Source organism: Leucopleurus acutus, assembly GCF_964270905.1.
Source record: "Leucopleurus acutus genome assembly, chromosome: 17".
NCBI lineage: Eukaryota > Metazoa > Chordata > Mammalia > Artiodactyla > Delphinidae > Leucopleurus > Leucopleurus acutus.
Window position 1 is genome coordinate 83762643 of NC_139159.1, and position 17747 is coordinate 83780389.

General features: G+C 55.4%; 1 protein-coding gene across 3 annotated transcripts in view; it reads left to right on the forward strand.

Annotated features, from left to right (window-relative positions):
* The window catches only part of HSF1 (heat shock transcription factor 1), a 19311-nt gene extending 2807 nt beyond the window's left edge, over nucleotides 1-16504 (forward strand). Inside the window, exons 2-14 of one of the 3 annotated variants that reach the window (XM_082858622.1) lie at nucleotides 11190-11298; nucleotides 11606-11742; nucleotides 11978-12102; nucleotides 13376-13451; nucleotides 13520-13581; nucleotides 13670-13766; nucleotides 13867-14003; nucleotides 14084-14353; nucleotides 14688-14771; nucleotides 15510-15615; nucleotides 15698-15763; nucleotides 15842-15911; nucleotides 15995-16504. In XM_082858622.1, the coding sequence (XP_082714748.1) occupies nucleotides 11190-11298; nucleotides 11606-11742; nucleotides 11978-12102; nucleotides 13376-13451; nucleotides 13520-13581; nucleotides 13670-13766; nucleotides 13867-14003; nucleotides 14084-14353; nucleotides 14688-14771; nucleotides 15510-15615; nucleotides 15698-15763; nucleotides 15842-15911; nucleotides 15995-16200 (1545 nt within the window). In that variant the 3' untranslated portion in view covers nucleotides 16201-16504. The remainder of the gene's footprint in view (nucleotides 1-11189; nucleotides 11299-11605; nucleotides 11743-11977; nucleotides 12103-13375; nucleotides 13452-13519; nucleotides 13582-13669; nucleotides 13767-13866; nucleotides 14004-14083; nucleotides 14354-14687; nucleotides 14772-15509; nucleotides 15616-15697; nucleotides 15764-15841; nucleotides 15912-15994) is intronic. The other 2 variants (XM_082858623.1, XM_082858624.1) reach the window with 2 other exon arrangements.
* The last annotated feature ends 1243 nt before the right edge of the window (nucleotides 16505-17747 follow it).

Genomic DNA, 17747 nt, shown 5'->3' on the forward strand with positions numbered 1-17747 from the left:
CTCTCCTTCCACAGCCCCACGTGGAGGTGACAGCCGGCCTTTTAGAGACACGGGAACTGAGTCCCAGAGACATCAGGAAACAGACAAAGAGCTGGGGGACTGCTGAGCAGGACCCGAAGTCCACGGTCTCTCGCTCACCTCTGGAGCCAGAGGCGTCCAGCTCTGGCTCACGCCTGCCCTCGCCACGCTCCGCGTCTCCCGGGTAGAGGGCAACGCGAGGCCTCCACCTGTGGGGTCCGGGCTCCGGCTCCACCCCACCTGCTTGCTTTCTTTTTCTTTTCTTTTTTTTTTTAATAAATATATTTATTTATTTTTGGCTGCCTTGGGTCTTCGTTGCTGTGTGCGGGCTTTCTCTAGTTGTGGCGAGCGGGGGCTACTCTGTTGCGGTGCACGGGCTTCTCATTGTCGTGGCTTCTCTTGTTAGGGAGCATAGGCTCTAGGCACATGGGCTCAGTAGTTGTGGCTCGTGGGCTCTAGAGCGCAGGCTCAGTAGTTGTGGCGTATGGCTTAGTTTCTCCGCGGCATGTGGGATCATCCCGGACCAGGGATCGAACTCGTGTCCCCTGCATTGGCAGGCGGATTCTTAACCACTGCGCCACCAGGGAAGTCCCTACCTGCTTTCTTAGCTTGACCCCGGCCACACTCGGACTAACCAGTACTTGGTGCTCAAAGAACTGTAGTTTGTATTTTTACACTAGAGTCCCCCCCTTCCCCTTCCGTAGAGATATATAGGTAAATGTATAGATGGATGGATGGATGGACGAGACGAGCAGAGATCTATAAACGGCAGGCTATGTGTGTGGCCTCCTGTCTCTTTCCTCCCTCCACGGTCCTGGGGTGGGCGGGGGGGGGGTGTGAGGAGGGGCACAGGGGTCTCAGAAGGGGCTGGAGGGAGGGTAGATGGGCACAGCACACCTGAGCCTGAGCCTGCCTGCCTCCACTGGGCCGTGTGTGCTCAGAATTCTTTATTAAAGGACCAGGGAGTGGTCAGCAGGGTCCTTAGGACCCACCCTGGAATGAGCGGTCAGCTCCCATCAGATATCACGGGAGCCGGGTGAAGACCCCAGAGCCTGCACCTTTGGCTGCAGGGTTTCCTTGAGATCTGCAGGGCTCGCAGGGGCTGGCTTTGCAGGCTGTGGAAGGAGGGAGGCCGGCTCCCTGAATGTTTCCCGATCTTGGAGGCGCTGGCAGCTGCCCCACAGTCTCCTCCCACTGGGAGGGCGCCGGCAGTTACTGAGTCAGCAGTCACCCGTGTGCAGATGTTCAGCTGGGCCTGGAGACCCGAGCATGGGGCCAGCGGCTGGACATGAGCCGGGATGCTTTGGTCATGGGGCCTGTGCTGCGACCCTGAGCAGAAATAAGAAAATGACATGAGGACAGTGCAGATGGTCCTATCCTCAGTTGAGGACAAGACGAAGGCCGGGGAGGGGACCGAAAGCGAGCTCCCCTCTGCACCCCGCCTTGTGCCTCCCGTGTCCTCCCGCCAGGCTGCGTTTCTCTGCTGCCGCGTCCACGCGGCTCTAGTGCTCACACTGCACGTGGGTGCCAGCTACACGCCCACTGCTCCCGGAGCACATCACACACACCAGTCTCTTTGGCTGGGGGACTAAAACGGGCCTTTTTTTCTGGGAATATACTTGAGAAGTACAGGTAGGCCTCTCATGGAATTACCGTGGATGTTAATCCTGTTGAGTTGTGGGCGCTTTGAGAAAATATTCAAAGACAGAGATCCTCCCTCTGTAAAAATGTACTTACATGCAAAACTTTGTATACGTTTCAGGTTGTTCACAGTTGTGTAGGAAATAGGGCCACAGACTCTGAATTTACAGTAAGACTTGATATTTACTAAGAACTGCATCGCAGGGGCAAGGGCATTGCTCACCAGCCAGCAGCTGGGCAGCAGCTTCTCCCTGGTCCTGCCGTATTTCCCGTCACTGGTTTCCGTTATATCCAAGGGTAAGCCAGGACTTCCTGCAAGAATTGCACGTGGTCAGCAGAGGAGGAGGAGGCATCGGGCTCTGCGATGGACTCACCAGAAGGCCCTCTCAAACTTCTAACACACCTTAAGGTCAGGCTGGCAGGACACATTCAACATGGACTCAACCCACCAGCAGTGTTCAGGATTGTTAAACAGGAAGGACAGGTGAGCCCTCCAGGTGCCTAGGCTTTCTATCTGGAAGCAGTGTTCAGACTCTGAGAGCCCGGCCTTTGGAGAAAGTGAGACAGCCAGAATTTGCAAGGCCTGGTACCAGAGAGGAGGAGCTGCACGTGAGCCCCTGAGGATCTTGGTCGAGTGCTGCTTTGCGCATCCGTGTGGGGAGCCTGGGATGCCGCCCCAGAACTTCCAGGGAAAGAACAGCCGCTGAGGAGCCGCGTGGTGAGCGATCACCAGGCTCACCTAGAGCTGCCGAGTCATCTGATTCCTCACAGCCAGAGCGGAGAGGCCGCTCTAACATGCAGAGCCTTTCACGGACCTCAGAACAGCCACGCCTTGAAAGTGGGGCTGGATTAGCCCCAGGGAAAAGGCTACCCAAATGCAGTGTGAACGAGCTTAAAAACAAGCCTTAAAAGGATCAGGGCTTCCCTGGTGGCGCAGTGGTTGAGAGTCCGCCTGCCGATGCAGGGGACACGGGTTCGTGCCCCGGTCCAGGAGGATCCCACATGCCGCGGAGCGGCTGGGCCCGTGAGCCATGGCCGCTGAGCCTGCGCGTCCGGAGCCTGTGCTCCGCAACGGGAGAGGCCACAGCAGTGAGAGGCCCGCGTGCCGCATAAAAAAAAAAAGGATCAGGCTGATCCTTTCCTGCAGAACTGAGGGTGCAGTACTCTTGAAAGGAAGACAACTAAACTCAGACACAATGTAGTAAAATTCTTCGTGTCTTTGTCTATTAGTCAAAACTAATAGAGGATCCACTTGGCCTGAGAATGTGACCTGTAACGAAGAAGGGAAGAGCCACGGCAACAGATCCAGGCGCGATGGGAGTGGCGAGCAAGGACGCCAAAGGTGTTACCAAGACGCTCTGTTTGCCCAAAGCAGCAGCGAGAAAACGTTAAGACAGAAACGGAAGATATAAAAAGGAAGGAAATTGAACAGAATATCTCTGGAACAAGTGTCCCATGCAGAAGAATTCCACATTACTTCTGTTGACTCCCTTCAAAGAGGTGACACGTAATTCCCACCCTTCAGTGTTGGCTGCACACAGACTTCCTTCTGAGGAGTACAGGAGGGGGTGGGGGGAGAGACTGTACAGTGGAGACGCCTGACAGACAGGCCTCCACCAGCAGTGACGAGTCACGTTGACGGGTGTGCCCTGCCGTGCTGTGATGGGCAGTGCAAGCCACCTCTGTGGTCTTCCTCTCCAAAAACTTACATAACCCCAACTCCTCATGAGGGGAAAACATCAGACGAATCCAAGTTGAGCAACATTCTGCACAGAAGCAGCCCCGTCCTCAAAGCTGTCAGGGGCGTCAGGAACCAGGAAAGTCTGAGACTGTCGAGAATGACGTAAGGAGACGTGCATGGAATGGAATGTCTCAGATGATTGTCCTGGAATAGAAAGACCTATTAGGTAAAAACTAAGGAAATCTGAACAAAATGGGGACTTTGGTTAAAAATAAACTATCAATATATTGATTCGTTACTTGTGGCATATGCACTAATGCAGGGTGTTAATAATAGGGAAATGGGGCGTGGGATATATGGGAACTCTGTACTGTCTAGCTTTTCTGTAAATCTAACTTTCTAAAGTTTAAAGCTTGTTTTTATAAGTCACTGGAGGGGATTAAACAGCAGATTAGAAACTGCAGAAGAAAAGATCACTGAACACTAGACTAGCAAAAGAAACTATGCCTGGTGATCACAGAGAGGAAAAAAAGACTGAAAAAAGTGAGCAGAGCCTTACGGGGATAATGTCACGTGGTCTGACACACAATTTAAGTTCCAGAGTAAAGGAGGAAGGAGAATTTTAGAAATACTGGTTGAAATTTGCCCCAGCTTTTTTTTTCTTTGAAAGCTGTAAACCCACAGATCCAAGAATTTCAATGATTCCCAAGGAAGATAAAGCACAAAAATAAAAATGATAACCAATGCACATCACAATCGAATTGCTGAAAACAAGTGGTGAAGAGAAAATCTTAAAAGCAGCCAGACGGAAGAATAGGGTAAGAATGAGACTGACTTCCGATCAGAGACAGCATGAGGCCTGGAACTGGAAGGGGCCCTGTAGGTGGAAGTCTGGTCAACACTCAAGACCTAGTGTAACTCACCACATCAACAGAACGGGGAAGAAAAGCCACAGGATCTCAACAGAGGCAGAAGAAGCATTTGACAAGATTCAATATGCATTTCATGATAAAAACTCAGCAAGGGACTTCCCTGAGTGGCGCAGTGGTTAAGAATCCACCTGCCAGTGCAGGGGACACGGGTTCCGTCCCTGGTCTGGGAAGATCCCACATGCTGCGGAGCAACTAAACCCATGCACCACAACTGCTGAGCCTGAGCTCTAGAGCCCGCAAGCCACAACTACTGAAGCCCGCGCGCCTAGAGCCCGTGCTCCGCAACAAGAGAAGCCACCACAATGAGAAGCCCACGCAGCGCAACGAAGGATAGCCCTCACTCGCCACAACTAGAGAAAGCCTGTGTGCAGCAACGAAGACCCAACGCAGCCAAAAATAAATACATAAAATTTTTTTAAAAGCTCAGCAAACTAGGAAGGGAAATTCATCGATCTCATAAAAAGCTTGTACCAAAAAAAACCCTACTGCTAACATTATACTTAATGGTGAAAAACTGAATACTTTCCCCCAAGGCTGGGAAAGAAGGCAAGGATGTCTGCTCTTACTGCTTTTCCTTAATATGTTTGGGATGCCCTGGTCAGGCAATATGGCAAATCCATAAGTAAAAGACATCAAGATGGAAGTGCAAGAACTAAAACTCTCTATTCGTAGAAAACATTATTGTTTACTTAGCAAATCCCAAAGAACCTACAGAAAAGTTATTAGAACTAATGGATGAATTTAGTGAGGTCACAGGATTCAAGGCCAATATACAGAAATGGAATATATTTCTATGTGCCAGTAACGAGCTGTTGAAAATGGAAATACTTACAGTGCTACAAAAACCACAGAACACGTACTGGTTGTATTATCTGTGGCTGTGTAACCAGTCACCTCCAGACTAACTGCCTAAAACAACAAACCCTTGTTATCTCCCAGTGTCTGAGAGCCGTGAGCTGGCTGCCTCAGGATCTCTTGTGAGGGTGCAATCATCTCAAGACTCAGCTGGGGGGACTTTCCTGGTGGTCCAGTGGTTAATACTTCGCCTTCCAATGCAGGGGGTGCGGGTTCAATCCCTGGTCGGGGAGCCAACGTCCCACATGCCTCTCGGCCAAAAAACCAAAAGATAAAACAATTAATACTGTAACAAATTCAATAAATACCTTGAAAACGGTCCACATCAAAAAAATCTTAAAAAAAAAATAGACTCAGCTGGGTGCTGGCAGCCTCAGTTCCTCACCCTGTGGACCTCTCCTTAGGGCTGCTTTCAGCATGTCACCTTGCCTCTCCCAGGGCAAGCGATCTGAGAGAGCGGGAGCCCAAGGTGGGCTTGTAATGTATTCTCCAATACCATCATGTCTGCTGGATGCGGCTGGTCATAGAGAACACTTTTGGTAGGTCATGGAAGGGGACAGCACAAGCTGTGAACTCCTGGAGGTGGGGATCCTTGGAGGCCATCTGTAGGCTAGTTATCATGGGGTAGATCTTGCAAAATGTGTATATGTATATATATATATGTCTATATACACACACACACACGCACATATATATACGTGTGTGATTTATTCATTGAAAACTGTAAAACATGGCTGAGAAAAAGATGTAAGTAGATTCCACACAACCCCAGTGAAATCCAAGCAGAAATTTTTGTGTGCACTAACCTTCAGTTTATATGAAAAAGCAAAGGACAGAGAATAGTCAAACTTTTTTTTTTTTTAAGGAGAACAAAGTTGGAAGACTCACACTATCTGATATCAAGACATACTGTAAAGCTATAATAATCAATACTGAGTGATATTGGCATAACTATAAACATACAAATAAGTGGAACAGACTAGAGAGTCCAGAAGTAGCCCCACCCATTCAAGGTTATTTGATTTTTGACAAAGATGCCACTGTAATTCAATGGAGGAAGAACTGTCTTTTCAACAAATGGTGCTGGAATAATTGGACTTCCACAAGCACAAATGTGAGCCTGTCCTGTGTTTAATACTATATACAAAAATTAAACATAGATTGAAATATAAGAGCTAAAACTGTATAACTTCTAGAAGGAGAAAACCGGGACACAAATCTTCGTAGCACTTAGTTATAATAGCCAAAAACAGGACACAACCCAAATGTCCATTAACTGGTGAGTAGAAGACAAACTGTGGGACATCCCTACAATGGAATACTACTCAGCATTTAAGAGGAACAAACAGCTTACCCTTGCAACACTACGGCTGCATCTCAAAGGCATTATGCTAAGTGAAAGGCTACATACAAACACAAAAGGCTACATACCCTGTGATTCCACTTACATGACATTCCAGAAAAGGCAAAACTATGGGGACAAAAGATCAGTGGTTGCCTGGGGATGAGGGAGGGGGTTGACTGCAAAGGGACATAGGGGTGGTTTGGGGGGTAGATGGAAATGTTCTCTATTCCTCGCTTGTGCGAGTAAACAGCTGTGTGTCAGAAATGGAGAGCTGTTCATTTAAAATGGTAAACTGTATATAGATTATAGCTTCCTTTTCAGAGATACGGAGGTACATCCCAGACGGCCAGCCGTGTGGAGACACCCAATCAGTCAGCAAGGGTAGAGCTCAGCAAGCAGTCTGGCCTAGGGTGAGACAGGATGTGCTTGAGGTCGTGTGGGTGAATGGTAGATGCCACGTGGGGAGACTGAGGCACAGTGGCAGCCTGCAGATACCACCATCAAGACTCGCAGGAGTGCAGCCTCCAGAGGAGCACTGTTTTCTCCCCCATTTCCATCTGACAGGACCTCCATCTCCTGTGCCACAGACATTCCCCAGCAGCCCACCAAACTCTTCCTGTCTGAAAATGTGTGAGATCCACGTAAAGCAGTGCTAAAAGGGAAATCAGAATGGCGTCTGAGCTTCCACATTGAAGTGAAAAGGGGCAAAATAAGCCCAAAGCAAGCAGAAGGAAGGCGACAATAAAGGCAACAAAAATCAGTGAGACTGAAAACAGCAAAACGTGACAAACGCATTCGAAAGCTGAGTCTTTCAAAAGATGGAGATCGGTAACTTGTGGAATGACTGACAGAAGAAAAAGGTAAATTACTAATACCAGGAGTCACAGAGGATGTATCACTACAGACGCCACAGGTGGTAAGAGGATAATGAGGAAGTACTACAAACAACTCTATGCATGTAAAGTTGATAAAATGGACCAATTCCTTGAAAAGCACAAACGGCCAAAACTCACCCAAGGGGAAACATAACTATTAGTGGCCCTGAGTCTATTGGAGAAATAGAATTCCTAGTCATAAACCTTCCTAGAAAGAAGTTTTCAGGCCCAAATGATTAGACAAAAACAGTCCAAGAAAATTACAGGCCAATATCCTTCATAATGTCTTCTATAAAATTTTAGCAAATCAAATTTGGCAGTACATAAGAAGAATAATGTCACAACAAATGGGATTTATCCCAGGAATGCAAGGATGGTTCAAGATTTTTAAATGAATATAATCCACCATGTTAACAATCTAGAGAAGAAAAACCACATGATCATATTATTTGATTCAGAAAAAGCATTTGACAAAATTTGACATTCATGATATTAAAAAAAAAATTCCTCAGGAAACTAGGAAAACTAGGGCTAGCAGGGACCTTCCTCAGCTTGATACAAAAGGATCTCTAAAAAAAAACAACACACAAAAAAAATCCCACACCTAATATCATACATAATGGTAAGACACTGAATGCTTTGCTCATAAGATCAGAACAAAGCACAAAGTCTGTTTTCACCAGTTCTAGCTAATAGTGTACTGGAAGTCCTACCCAGTACATTAAGACAAGAAAAAGAAGTTAAAGGCTAACTGGGGTGAGGGTAATTGAAGCCCCAGTATTCTCAGCCTGCCATGCCTGGGGTAGAGCCTCCATTCTGCAGGCGGGGGCAGAATGGGGAAGAGGACCCTCAACCTCTTGGCTGCAATCACCAGGAATTTAGCCTCTTCACCTGCAAGTTGGACAGGATGAGAAATGCTGGTGGCCTGCCCCTCAGCAAGATACAGAAAGCCTTGGTTGTAAACGGAGGGGAGAGGAATCCCCACCTCTAGGCCATAGCCTCCCAGAGTGTCATATCAATCCAGGTGAACTGGTGTGAGAAAGAGGGAGTAAGTTATGGCTAAAATGCTACAGACTCACTGTTCCTACTGAGTTTTAGGTTTTCTTGAATAAATGTTTCTTCATTTGTTATATGCCTTTAGGACAATTTCCAGAGACTTTAGATGACTTAAATAAGCTTCGTTTTTTTTCTCCTTGGAGTGGTTCGCTGGATCTCCTTAGCTGCCTTCGCAGACAGAGAAACCTTGCCTTTATCTTTAGAGGATAGTTTTGCTGGATATCGAATTCTTGGCTGACAGGGTTTTTTCTTTCAGCACTTTTGGTATGTCATCCCACTGGCTTCTGGCCTGCATGGTTTCTGATGACAAATTAGCTGTTATTAGGGATTCCTTGTACATGATGGGTCTATTCTCTCTTAACTGCTTTCAAGATTCTTCCTTGGTCTTTTGCTTTCTTCAGTTTGATTATGGATATCTAGATGCGAATCTCTTTGAGTTTATCCTTGGAATTTGTTAAGCTTCTTGGATATTTTTCATCAAATTTGGGAAGTTTTCTGCCATTATTTCTTCAGATATTCTTTCTGTCCCTTTCTCTCCTCTCCTTTATGCATATGTTGGTCTTTGGTGGCGTACCACATTGTCTCTGAGGCCTGTTCACTTTCTTCATTCTTTTCTCTTTCTGTCTCTCAGCCTGGGTAATCTCAGTTGAATATCTTCCTTCACGATTCTTTCTCATTCCTGCTTGGATCTGCTCTTGAGCCCGCTAGTGAATTTTAAATCTGAGTTGTTACACTTTTCAACTCCAGGATGATTTTTTTTGTTCATATTTATAACTTCTATCTTTATTGTTATTCTTTGTTCTAAGAGATATCATTCTTATGCTTTCCTTTATTTCTTTAGATGCCATTTTGTTTTGTTCTTTGAACATATTTCAAATACCTGATTTTAAAGTCTTTGTCTAGTAAGTCCAACATCTGAGCTTCCTTAGGGACAGTTTCTTTTGGTTGCTTTTGTCCGATGTATGGGTCATACCTTGTTTCTTTGCATGTTTCGTAACTTTTTGTTGAATGTTGGACTTTCCATTAATATAATGTGGCATTTGTTAAACTCAGTATCAGATTGTCTACGCTGGCCAGGATTTGTCGCTGTTTCTTGCTGTTGCTGTTTGTTTGTTTAGTGACTTTTCTGAACTAATTCTGGGCAGTTTGTGTTGTTATGTGTGGTCACTGAGTTCTCTGCCCAGTTAGCTCATTGGTCAGGGAGTAAAGGGAGCAGGAACGTCCTTCAATGCCTGGAGACAATAACCCTCCCAGCCTCTGCAGCGGACTCTGTATGTGCTGGGCGTGCGTTCACCTCCCAGCCAGGTAGTTGACACCTTGACTTTCTCCTCCACTTCCTGCTTATGCAGAGCCTCAGTCAGCCAGAGGTGAGAGGGCCTTTTCAGGTCTCTCTCAGGCGTGCACAGAGCTCTACATGGGCATGTGACTTCTAGATCCCCTGGAATATTTCGGAGCTTTTCAAAGCTCCTCTTGATATCTCATTCCCCAGCTCTTCCTTTTAAGTTTTCTGGTTAGCTTGTTTTTCCCCGTCTGCTGTCCACTGTCTTAGGCAGGCAGAGGTTTCAAAATTGCCTCTAGATGTTTTCAACAAACATCCCTAGGAAAAGGCTTTTTATACTAAGAGAGCTTCCAGTCAAATCAAACAAAAACAGCCTTGCAAGTGGAACCTTCCAGGGAGTTGCCATACAGGCCTTGAAGGAGCCCCAGCCCCATTCTCACCCTGTGGCTGCCAGAATGCTGGTTCCCCCACGATTTCAGCTGTTGGTTTTCACAGCTACGGGAAAGGAGGCGGGAACAGGGCGAGTCTGAGTGCCACAGCTCACTGATCTTGCTGAGATTCAACCGTTTCTTGAATAAACTCTCCCCATGTTGGTGCAGTCCTTTGGGTGAGTGTCAGGGTTCTGAAGAAGTTGACTGAACATTTTCTGCTCGTTTTCTTATTGCTTCTTTGGAGGAAGAAAGCTGTAGAGGTCTCTCTTCCACCATTTCTCCTCACCTCACACTTACGTCTGTTTATTGTCCCGTCTTTGTCCGTGTTGAGAAGCGTTGCTGCGTCCTGGTCACCGCCACGGGGATCTTCCGGCTCTTCCCTGTCCCTCGTCCCAGGGGAGGACTGCACCCGCTCCCGGGCCCTGCCAGCACAGAGGGCTGCCTTGTCGCCCTTCCAGTAGCTTTTGGACTGAGGGCAGGAAAGAAATGGAAGAGCAGCGTAGCAATTTTTGGGGTTTTTTTTTTTTGCGGTACGCAGACCTCTCACTGCTGTGGCCTCTCCCGTGTGGAGCACAGGCTCCAGATGCGCAGGCTCAGCGGCCATGGCTCACGGGCCCAGCCGCTCCGCGGCATGTGGGACCTTCCCGGACCGGGGCACGAACCCGCGTCCCCTGCATCGGCAGGCGGACTCTCAACCACTGCGCCACCAGGGAAGCCCAGCGTAGCAGTTTTGTTCATCTCTGTTTTTTGTCTCTGTTGCCAAAAGAAAAACAAAGCTGCGTTTCTGAACGTGACTGTGTTGTTTTCCTCCAGAGTAACAGAAATCAGGTTCCCGTTTTCTTGGCTGCCTCCGTTTGGGGTCTTGGCTGTTCTTAGGGGAAGTTTGCTGATTAAAGCTAGCACGAGGCCCCCTGAGGGAGGGGCCTGCCGTGCTCTGAGGTGCTTCCTGAACGGCCCTCTGCAGCCCGGGTGAGCGGGCCTCGGCAAGGGTGCTGGGTCCCAGGGAGACCTCCACCCTGGGTGGGGGCACAGCCCCTGCACGGAGGCAGCTGCGTGACCCCCACGTCTCCTGGCAGAGTGGGAACAGCTTCCACGTGCTGGACCAGGGCCAGTTCGCCAAGGAGGTGCTGCCCAAGTACTTCAAGCACAGCAACATGGCCAGCTTCGTGCGGCAGCTCAACATGTGTGAGTGCGCCGCCCCGGGGCCCCACTCGCTGGCCTGGTGCAGCCCCCAGGCTCTGAGCCCTGGGTAGCCCGGGGGCGTGGCCCGGATCCCGCGCACCTGCAGGGGGAGGGGGTGTCGTGGGGGGGTGTGGAGCCTCCCTGAGACCGAGACCACCCAGCCACCTCAGGCAGGGCTCCCAAGAGGGCAGTGCTGGGCATTTCCCCACTTCCCCAGCCTCCCTCGTCCTCCAGCGGGGCGGTGGCCGTGCCGGAGTGAGGGCTGGGTCCCCAGCCCTGAGGCAGCACTGCCCCACCCTGTCGCGCGCAGATGGCTTCCGGAAGGTGGTCCACATCGAGCAGGGTGGCCTGGTCAAGCCAGAGAGGGACGACACCGAGTTCCAGCACCCATGCTTCCTGCGCGGCCAGGAGCAGCTCCTGGAGAACATCAAGAGGAAAGTGACCAGCGTGAGTAGCCCTCCTCCCTCCCCCACGTCCTCGGACTTCCCTCCAGGCCGTCAGCAGGAGCAGCGTCCACCCCCTACCCTGCTGGCCTGGCTGCACCGAGCCCTCTTCCTGCTGGCAGCCCCTCCTCCGTCAGCCACCACAGCGAAGGCCCCTCCAGACCGGCAGCCCCTTGGCCCTTTCTGCTGTATCCCGCCCCCCCCAGGCCATCTCAGTGACTGCTCCCCTGGGGACCCAGGTGTCCACCCTGAGGAGCGAGGACATAAAGATTCACCAGGACAGTGTCACCAAGCTGCTGACCGACGTGCAGCTGATGAAGGGGAAGCAGGAGAGCATGGACTCCAAGCTGCTGGCCATGAAGCAGTAGGTGCTGGGGCCAAGAGGCCTCCTGGGGAGCAAGCAGAGGAGGGGGAGGGGCGCCAGCGGAGGGTCTCTCCCCCCAGTCCCGCCCCACAGGCTCCAAGACAGACGCTTCAGGCCTTCCGCTCTCCAGACAGAGCTAGGTTCAGGCTTGCACAGCCTCCCACCCTGCCAGGTTGAACTCGTTTCCAGAAGGTGGGGTTGGACCCGGTTCCCATGGCAGCAAGCAGAGCTGGGCCCGGAGCAGCGGCCACGCCCTTGGGCGCCTCACGCAGCCCCCGAGCGCGTGCCTGGCATCACTCAGCACGGGTGTCGCCTCTCCTCAGGCCTGGGAAGCAGGAAACACTTTGGGTTCTCTCTGGAACCCCTGCCCCTGGGGCATGTGTGGCCATCACAGAACCAGCTCTAGGCTCCCCCGAGCCAGGACCCCTATGGAGGCTGGCTTAGGTCTCCTCCCATGTACTTGGGGCCCTGGGGACCTCAGGAACCCCAGCCCGGGGTGGCTGTCCGTGTCTCGGTGAGGCCTCAAAGCCGCTCAGAGGGCCGGCCGTCATGCCCCCCAGACCATGGAGGATGCTCCTGGGCCCCGACTACTCACATCAGGGCCCAGCAGAAGCCCCTGGCTGGGTGATACCTGGAGATGGAACCAGGTGAACTTGGCCTCTGGGACATGGACACCTCTCAGGGTGAAGCCAGGAGGGTCTCTTGCATGTCAATGGGACATGCTGGGGGCTGAGCAGGGCTGGCCCCCTGGAGTGGCAGACCGTGGGCTGCTCAGGTGGCCCTTTCTGCTCCTCGAGGCCACCTCTGGTCCCCTCAAGGCACGGGACAACCCCCCCACATGCCACCCTGTGGCCTGAAAGCTGTACTGCCCCCTTCTCCTGGACTCCCCTCCCATTCTCAGCCTCGGTCTAGGGAGAGTCGGCCAAGGGTGGGGGCCGCCCTCAAGGCTCTGCCACCTCGACTGTGACCGAGAAAGCCCCGGGGGTCTCGGCCCAGATCCTGGGGCACACCAGCGGGCCCTGCCCAGGTCTCCACCACAGCCCCGCTGCCCCCGCAACTGGCACCTCCCTTCGCAGCGCAACAGCGCGAGGAGGGGCGGGGGCGCTGGCCTGGCCCCCAGACCGTCCCACAGCCTGTGCTCGGGTAGGGTGGGGATGGGCCGGCAGCTGGGCTTGTGACGAGACGCAGTCCCCCACGGCCCTGCTCCTGCCCGGGTGGGGTGGAGTGTCCGTGGGGCTCCCTGCAGCCCCCGACAGCGCCTGGTCTGTTGCAGTGAGAACGAGGCCCTGTGGCGGGAGGTGGCCAGCCTGCGGCAGAAGCACGCCCAACAGCAGAAAGTCGTCAACAAGGTGCGACGCCGGCGGGCGGGGCGCGGAGTCCCTGTCTGCAGCCAGGCTGACCACTTCTCCCCTTGCAGCTCATCCAGTTCCTCATCTCGCTGGTGCAGTCGAACCGGATCCTGGGGGTGAAGAGAAAGATGTGAGGCACTAGGCATGCCCACCTCCTGTTGGCTGTGTCCTGGGGGCCGCCGAGGCTGGGGACGCAGCTAACCTGCCTCTTCCCACAGCCCGCTGATGCTGAACGACAGCAGCTCCGCGCATTCCATGCCCAAGTACGGCCGGCAGTTCTCTCTGGAGCGCATCCATGGCCCGGGGCCCTACTCGGTGAGCGGCGGGTGCCGCGCGGGGCGGGGGGGGGGGGGGGGGGGGGGGTGTTTTGAGGCGGCGGCAGGTGCTGCATGTGGTCACCTCCCTCTGGTGGCAGGCTCCGTCCCCGGCCTATAGCGGCTCCAGCCTCTACCCCCCAGAGGCTGTTGCCAGCTCCGGACCCATCATCTCCGACATCACCGAGCTGGCCCCCGGCAGCCCCTTGGCCTCCGCAGGCGGGAGCGTAGCTGAGAGGTGGGCCCGGCGCCTTCCCAGCAGGCGGGAGCGGGTGGGGCTGGTGGAGGCGCCTGCTGACACGTGCGCCCCCTGTGCAGGCCCCTGTCCAGCAGCCCCCTGGTTCGAGTCAAGGAGGAGCCCCCCAGCCCACCTCGGAGCCCCCGGGCAGAGGATGCCAGTCCCAGCCAGCCGTCCTCCGTGGTGGAGACGCCCCTGTCCCCGACCGCCCTCATTGATTCCATCCTGCGGGAGAGCGAGCCTGCGCCAGCCGCCTCGGCCCCGGCCCTCGCTGATGCCGGGGGCCGCCCCCCCTCGCCCCGGCCTGCCTCGGCCCCCGAGAAGTGCCTCAGCGTAGCCTGCCTGGACAAGTGAGTGCCGTCCGCTCACCCACCGGCTTCTGGAAGCACGGCCGGGCCTCTGGCGAGGGCTGGACACGGGCGGCCGTCAGGCCTGCGGCTTAGGGCTTGCCGGGGATGAGCTCAAAGCTCAGGGCTGGGGAGGGAGACAGATGCCAACCAGGTGGCCCCACAGCCCCTCCACCGCAGGAGCCCAGGCGCGTGGCCAGGCCGCCCTCTCCTGCAGCAGGCTGCTGGGCCCCTGCGCCTGTCCTGCCGCCCCAGAGGTGGGCAGGCAAGGGTGGGGCCTGGGGGTCTGCCCGGCCCCCACCTGCAATCCGGGGGCTCTTGTCTTTCTATCTTGCAGTGTGGCTCGCGCTCCACAGATGTCTGGGGTCGCCCGCCTCTTCCCCTGCCCCTCCTCCTCTCTACATGGCCGAGTCCAGCCAGGGTTAGCGCTGTCCCACTGGGGAGGGAGGAGGGCTCTGCCAGAGCTCGGGCCCCTCCCCAGCCGCGGACCAGACCCCAGCCCGGCTGGGAGCACTCAGCCCTGCCTGGTGAATGGGCGCCCCAGGCCCTCTGCGACAGGGACTGGCCCCCCGGGCTCTGGGGCCCCAGCCAGCACCCTGAGTTGCTGACTGACAGAGGGTGGCCCAGGTGTTGTGCTGACCGGCCTCCTCTAAGGAGAGGGCAGGGCCTTTTGGTTCGCAGCCGCCAGGCCTGGTCTTTCCTGGTGGGCACCGGGGGAGAGGCTGGCCCAGCCACCGCCGAGCACGGCTACTCGCCGCCTCCTGCTGTCTTCCGGTGCAAAGGCCCAACCTTACCGAGCCTGAAGATCTGGGCGCCCACCCCATTCTGAGCACTGAACTCCTCCTTGGCCCTCCTGCCATCTTGGCCCAGCCTAAAGTGCTGCCAGAGGCCTTACGGGGCCTCACGGTGACCGGGGACGGCAGGGCCTGAGCCACTCCCCCGGGGTGGCCAAGGATCCCGGCCCTGTGCACACTGCCCCGCCGGGCCGGGCTGGCAGCGCAGAGGGGCCCTGCCTTGGAGGGCCTCCCGTGTGCCCGAGCAGGGTGGGTGGTGGCCGAGGGGAGCCCTTCTCTGGCAGGCGGGTGTGAGCGCTGGCAGGAAGGTGCCTGGGTGGGGACGCCCGGGGTGCCGCTTCACCCGATTCCCTCCGTCTGGCCAGGACCGAGCTCAGCGACCACCTGGATGCCATGGACTCCAACCTGGACAACCTGCAGACCATGCTGACAAGCCACGGCTTCAGCGTGGACACCAGCACCCTGCTGGACGTGAGTCCCGGCCCCGGCCTGGCCCGGCCCCGCCCCCCGGCCCGCCCACAGGCACAGCCTGACTGCCCTCCCTTCCCTGCAGTTGTTCAGCCCTTCGGTGACAGTGCCTGACATGAGCCTGCCCGACCTTGACAGCAGCCTGGCCAGCGTGCGTAGAGCATGGGGGTGGCGGGGTGGCGGGGGAGAGGATCCGGGAACCCTCACCACGCTCCCTCCGCCCCAGCAGATCCAGGAGCTCCTCTCTCCCCAGGAGCCCCCCAGGCCTCTTGAAGCAGAGAGCAGCAGCCCTGACTCAGGTGAGCTGAACCTGCCCGCCCCCGCCCCCGCCCCGTGCCCTCGCGCCAGCACGCTGACCTGCCCGCCCCCCCCCCCCCCCCAGGGAAGCAGCTGGTGCACTACACGGCCCAGCCCCTGCTGCTGCTGGACCCTGGCTCCGTGGACGTGGGGGGTGGCGACCTGCCGGTGCTCTTCGAGCTGGGAGAGGGCTCCTACTTCTCCGAGGGGGATGACTACACAGACGACCCCACCATCTCCCTGCTGACGGGCTCCGAGCCCCCCAAAGCCAAGGACCCCACTGTCTCCTAGAGGTCCCAGGAGGAGGGCCAGCCTGCGCCCCACACACCCCCACCCCACCCCCACCCCCCAGTGCAGGGCTGGTCTCAGTAGTACCGGGCCGGCTGGGCGGGCATGGCCCCCAGTCAGCACCGAGGGCCCAGCCCCATGAGCAGTTGCCTGCTGGGGCCTTCACGGCCACACTCGGACTGACCGGTACGCGGGTGCTCATAGAATTGTATTTTGGATTTTTACACGAGAGTCCCCCCTTTCCCCTTCTGTAGAGATATACAGGCATATACGTGGACGGACAGACAGACGAGACAGAGATCTATAAACGACGGGCCGTGTGTGTGGCCTCCCTGTCTCTTTCCTCCCGCGGGGGTCCTGGGGTGGGTGGGTGGGGGTGAGGAGGGACACAGGGGTCTCAGAAGGGGCTGGAGGGAGGGTAGATGGGCACAGCACACCTGATCCTGAGCCTGCCTGGCTCCACTGGGCCATGTCCATGCAGAAGTCTTTATTAAAGGACCGGGAGGGGTCAGAGGGCCCCTAGGAACTCCATTGCCAGGTCTGCACCAGGTGGGACACAGGTGGGTGCACCGTTGTGTATCTGCCCAGCAGAGCCACCTCTGCTCTGCACTCATGTCACGAGGGGCCGGGCTGGCTTTGGCAAAAGGGAGGCAGTGGGAGCACAGCACCGCCCCTGCGCCAGGCAGCCACTGGTGAGCACGTGCGTGCAGCACGGGGAAGGGGCCAGAGCAGCGCACCCGACGTCCTGCCCCACCTGGCTCACGCGCTGCTCACCATTCTCCCAGCAGCCGCCAGGAGGCAAGGGTCGGGGAGATGCGGCCTGTAACCCCTTGGACTCAAAGGGCACCCCCAGGTGGCCTCCCTCTCCCCAAACCACCACCATGACCCAGAGGAGGCGAGGACCCGGGGCTGAGCAGCTTCTGGTTGGGGCAGGGGCAGCATGGCTCCGAGACCAGCACCCAGTCACCTCCTCAGACGCCCACCTTGTTGGGCTGTGGCTGTACGTCAGGGCACACGTGGCCCGGCACAGCCTCGGGGTTCCACCAGAGGTGGGAACAGGAGCCCGGGGCTGCCCCCACCTCCCTGGCAAGCTCTGGGAGCAAGGTATCCCGAAGGCCACACTCAGGATGTATCAAGTGGGCCATCCAGCCCAGTCAGTGCCAGGAAAACTGGGCAGGGCTGGGAGGGGGCCGGGGAGGCCTCAAGCCAGCAGTTATCCGGGAGGCCACTGAGAGGGAGGCCCAGGACGAGGGTTGGGTCAGGCCACCTGCCTCATCCCAGAGGCCCAGAGCCCACCCCAGGTGAGCGCCCCAGCACGTGGCTGCCCCTCCCCAGGGTCCTGGGCACTTGGCCTTTGTGTCCTCTGCAGCCTTGCCTTGGAGTCTCTTAGCCCCTCGAGTCAGTCCTGATTCTCGGCCTCCGGCCCCACCCCAAGCTGAAGTCCACTTCTGGGGAGCCCTCAGGCACACGGGGCCTGGGAGTTCTGAGGCCCCACCTTGTAGGACAAGAAGTCTTGGGATGCAGGGAGGTTGTGTCCTATGCCGCGCACC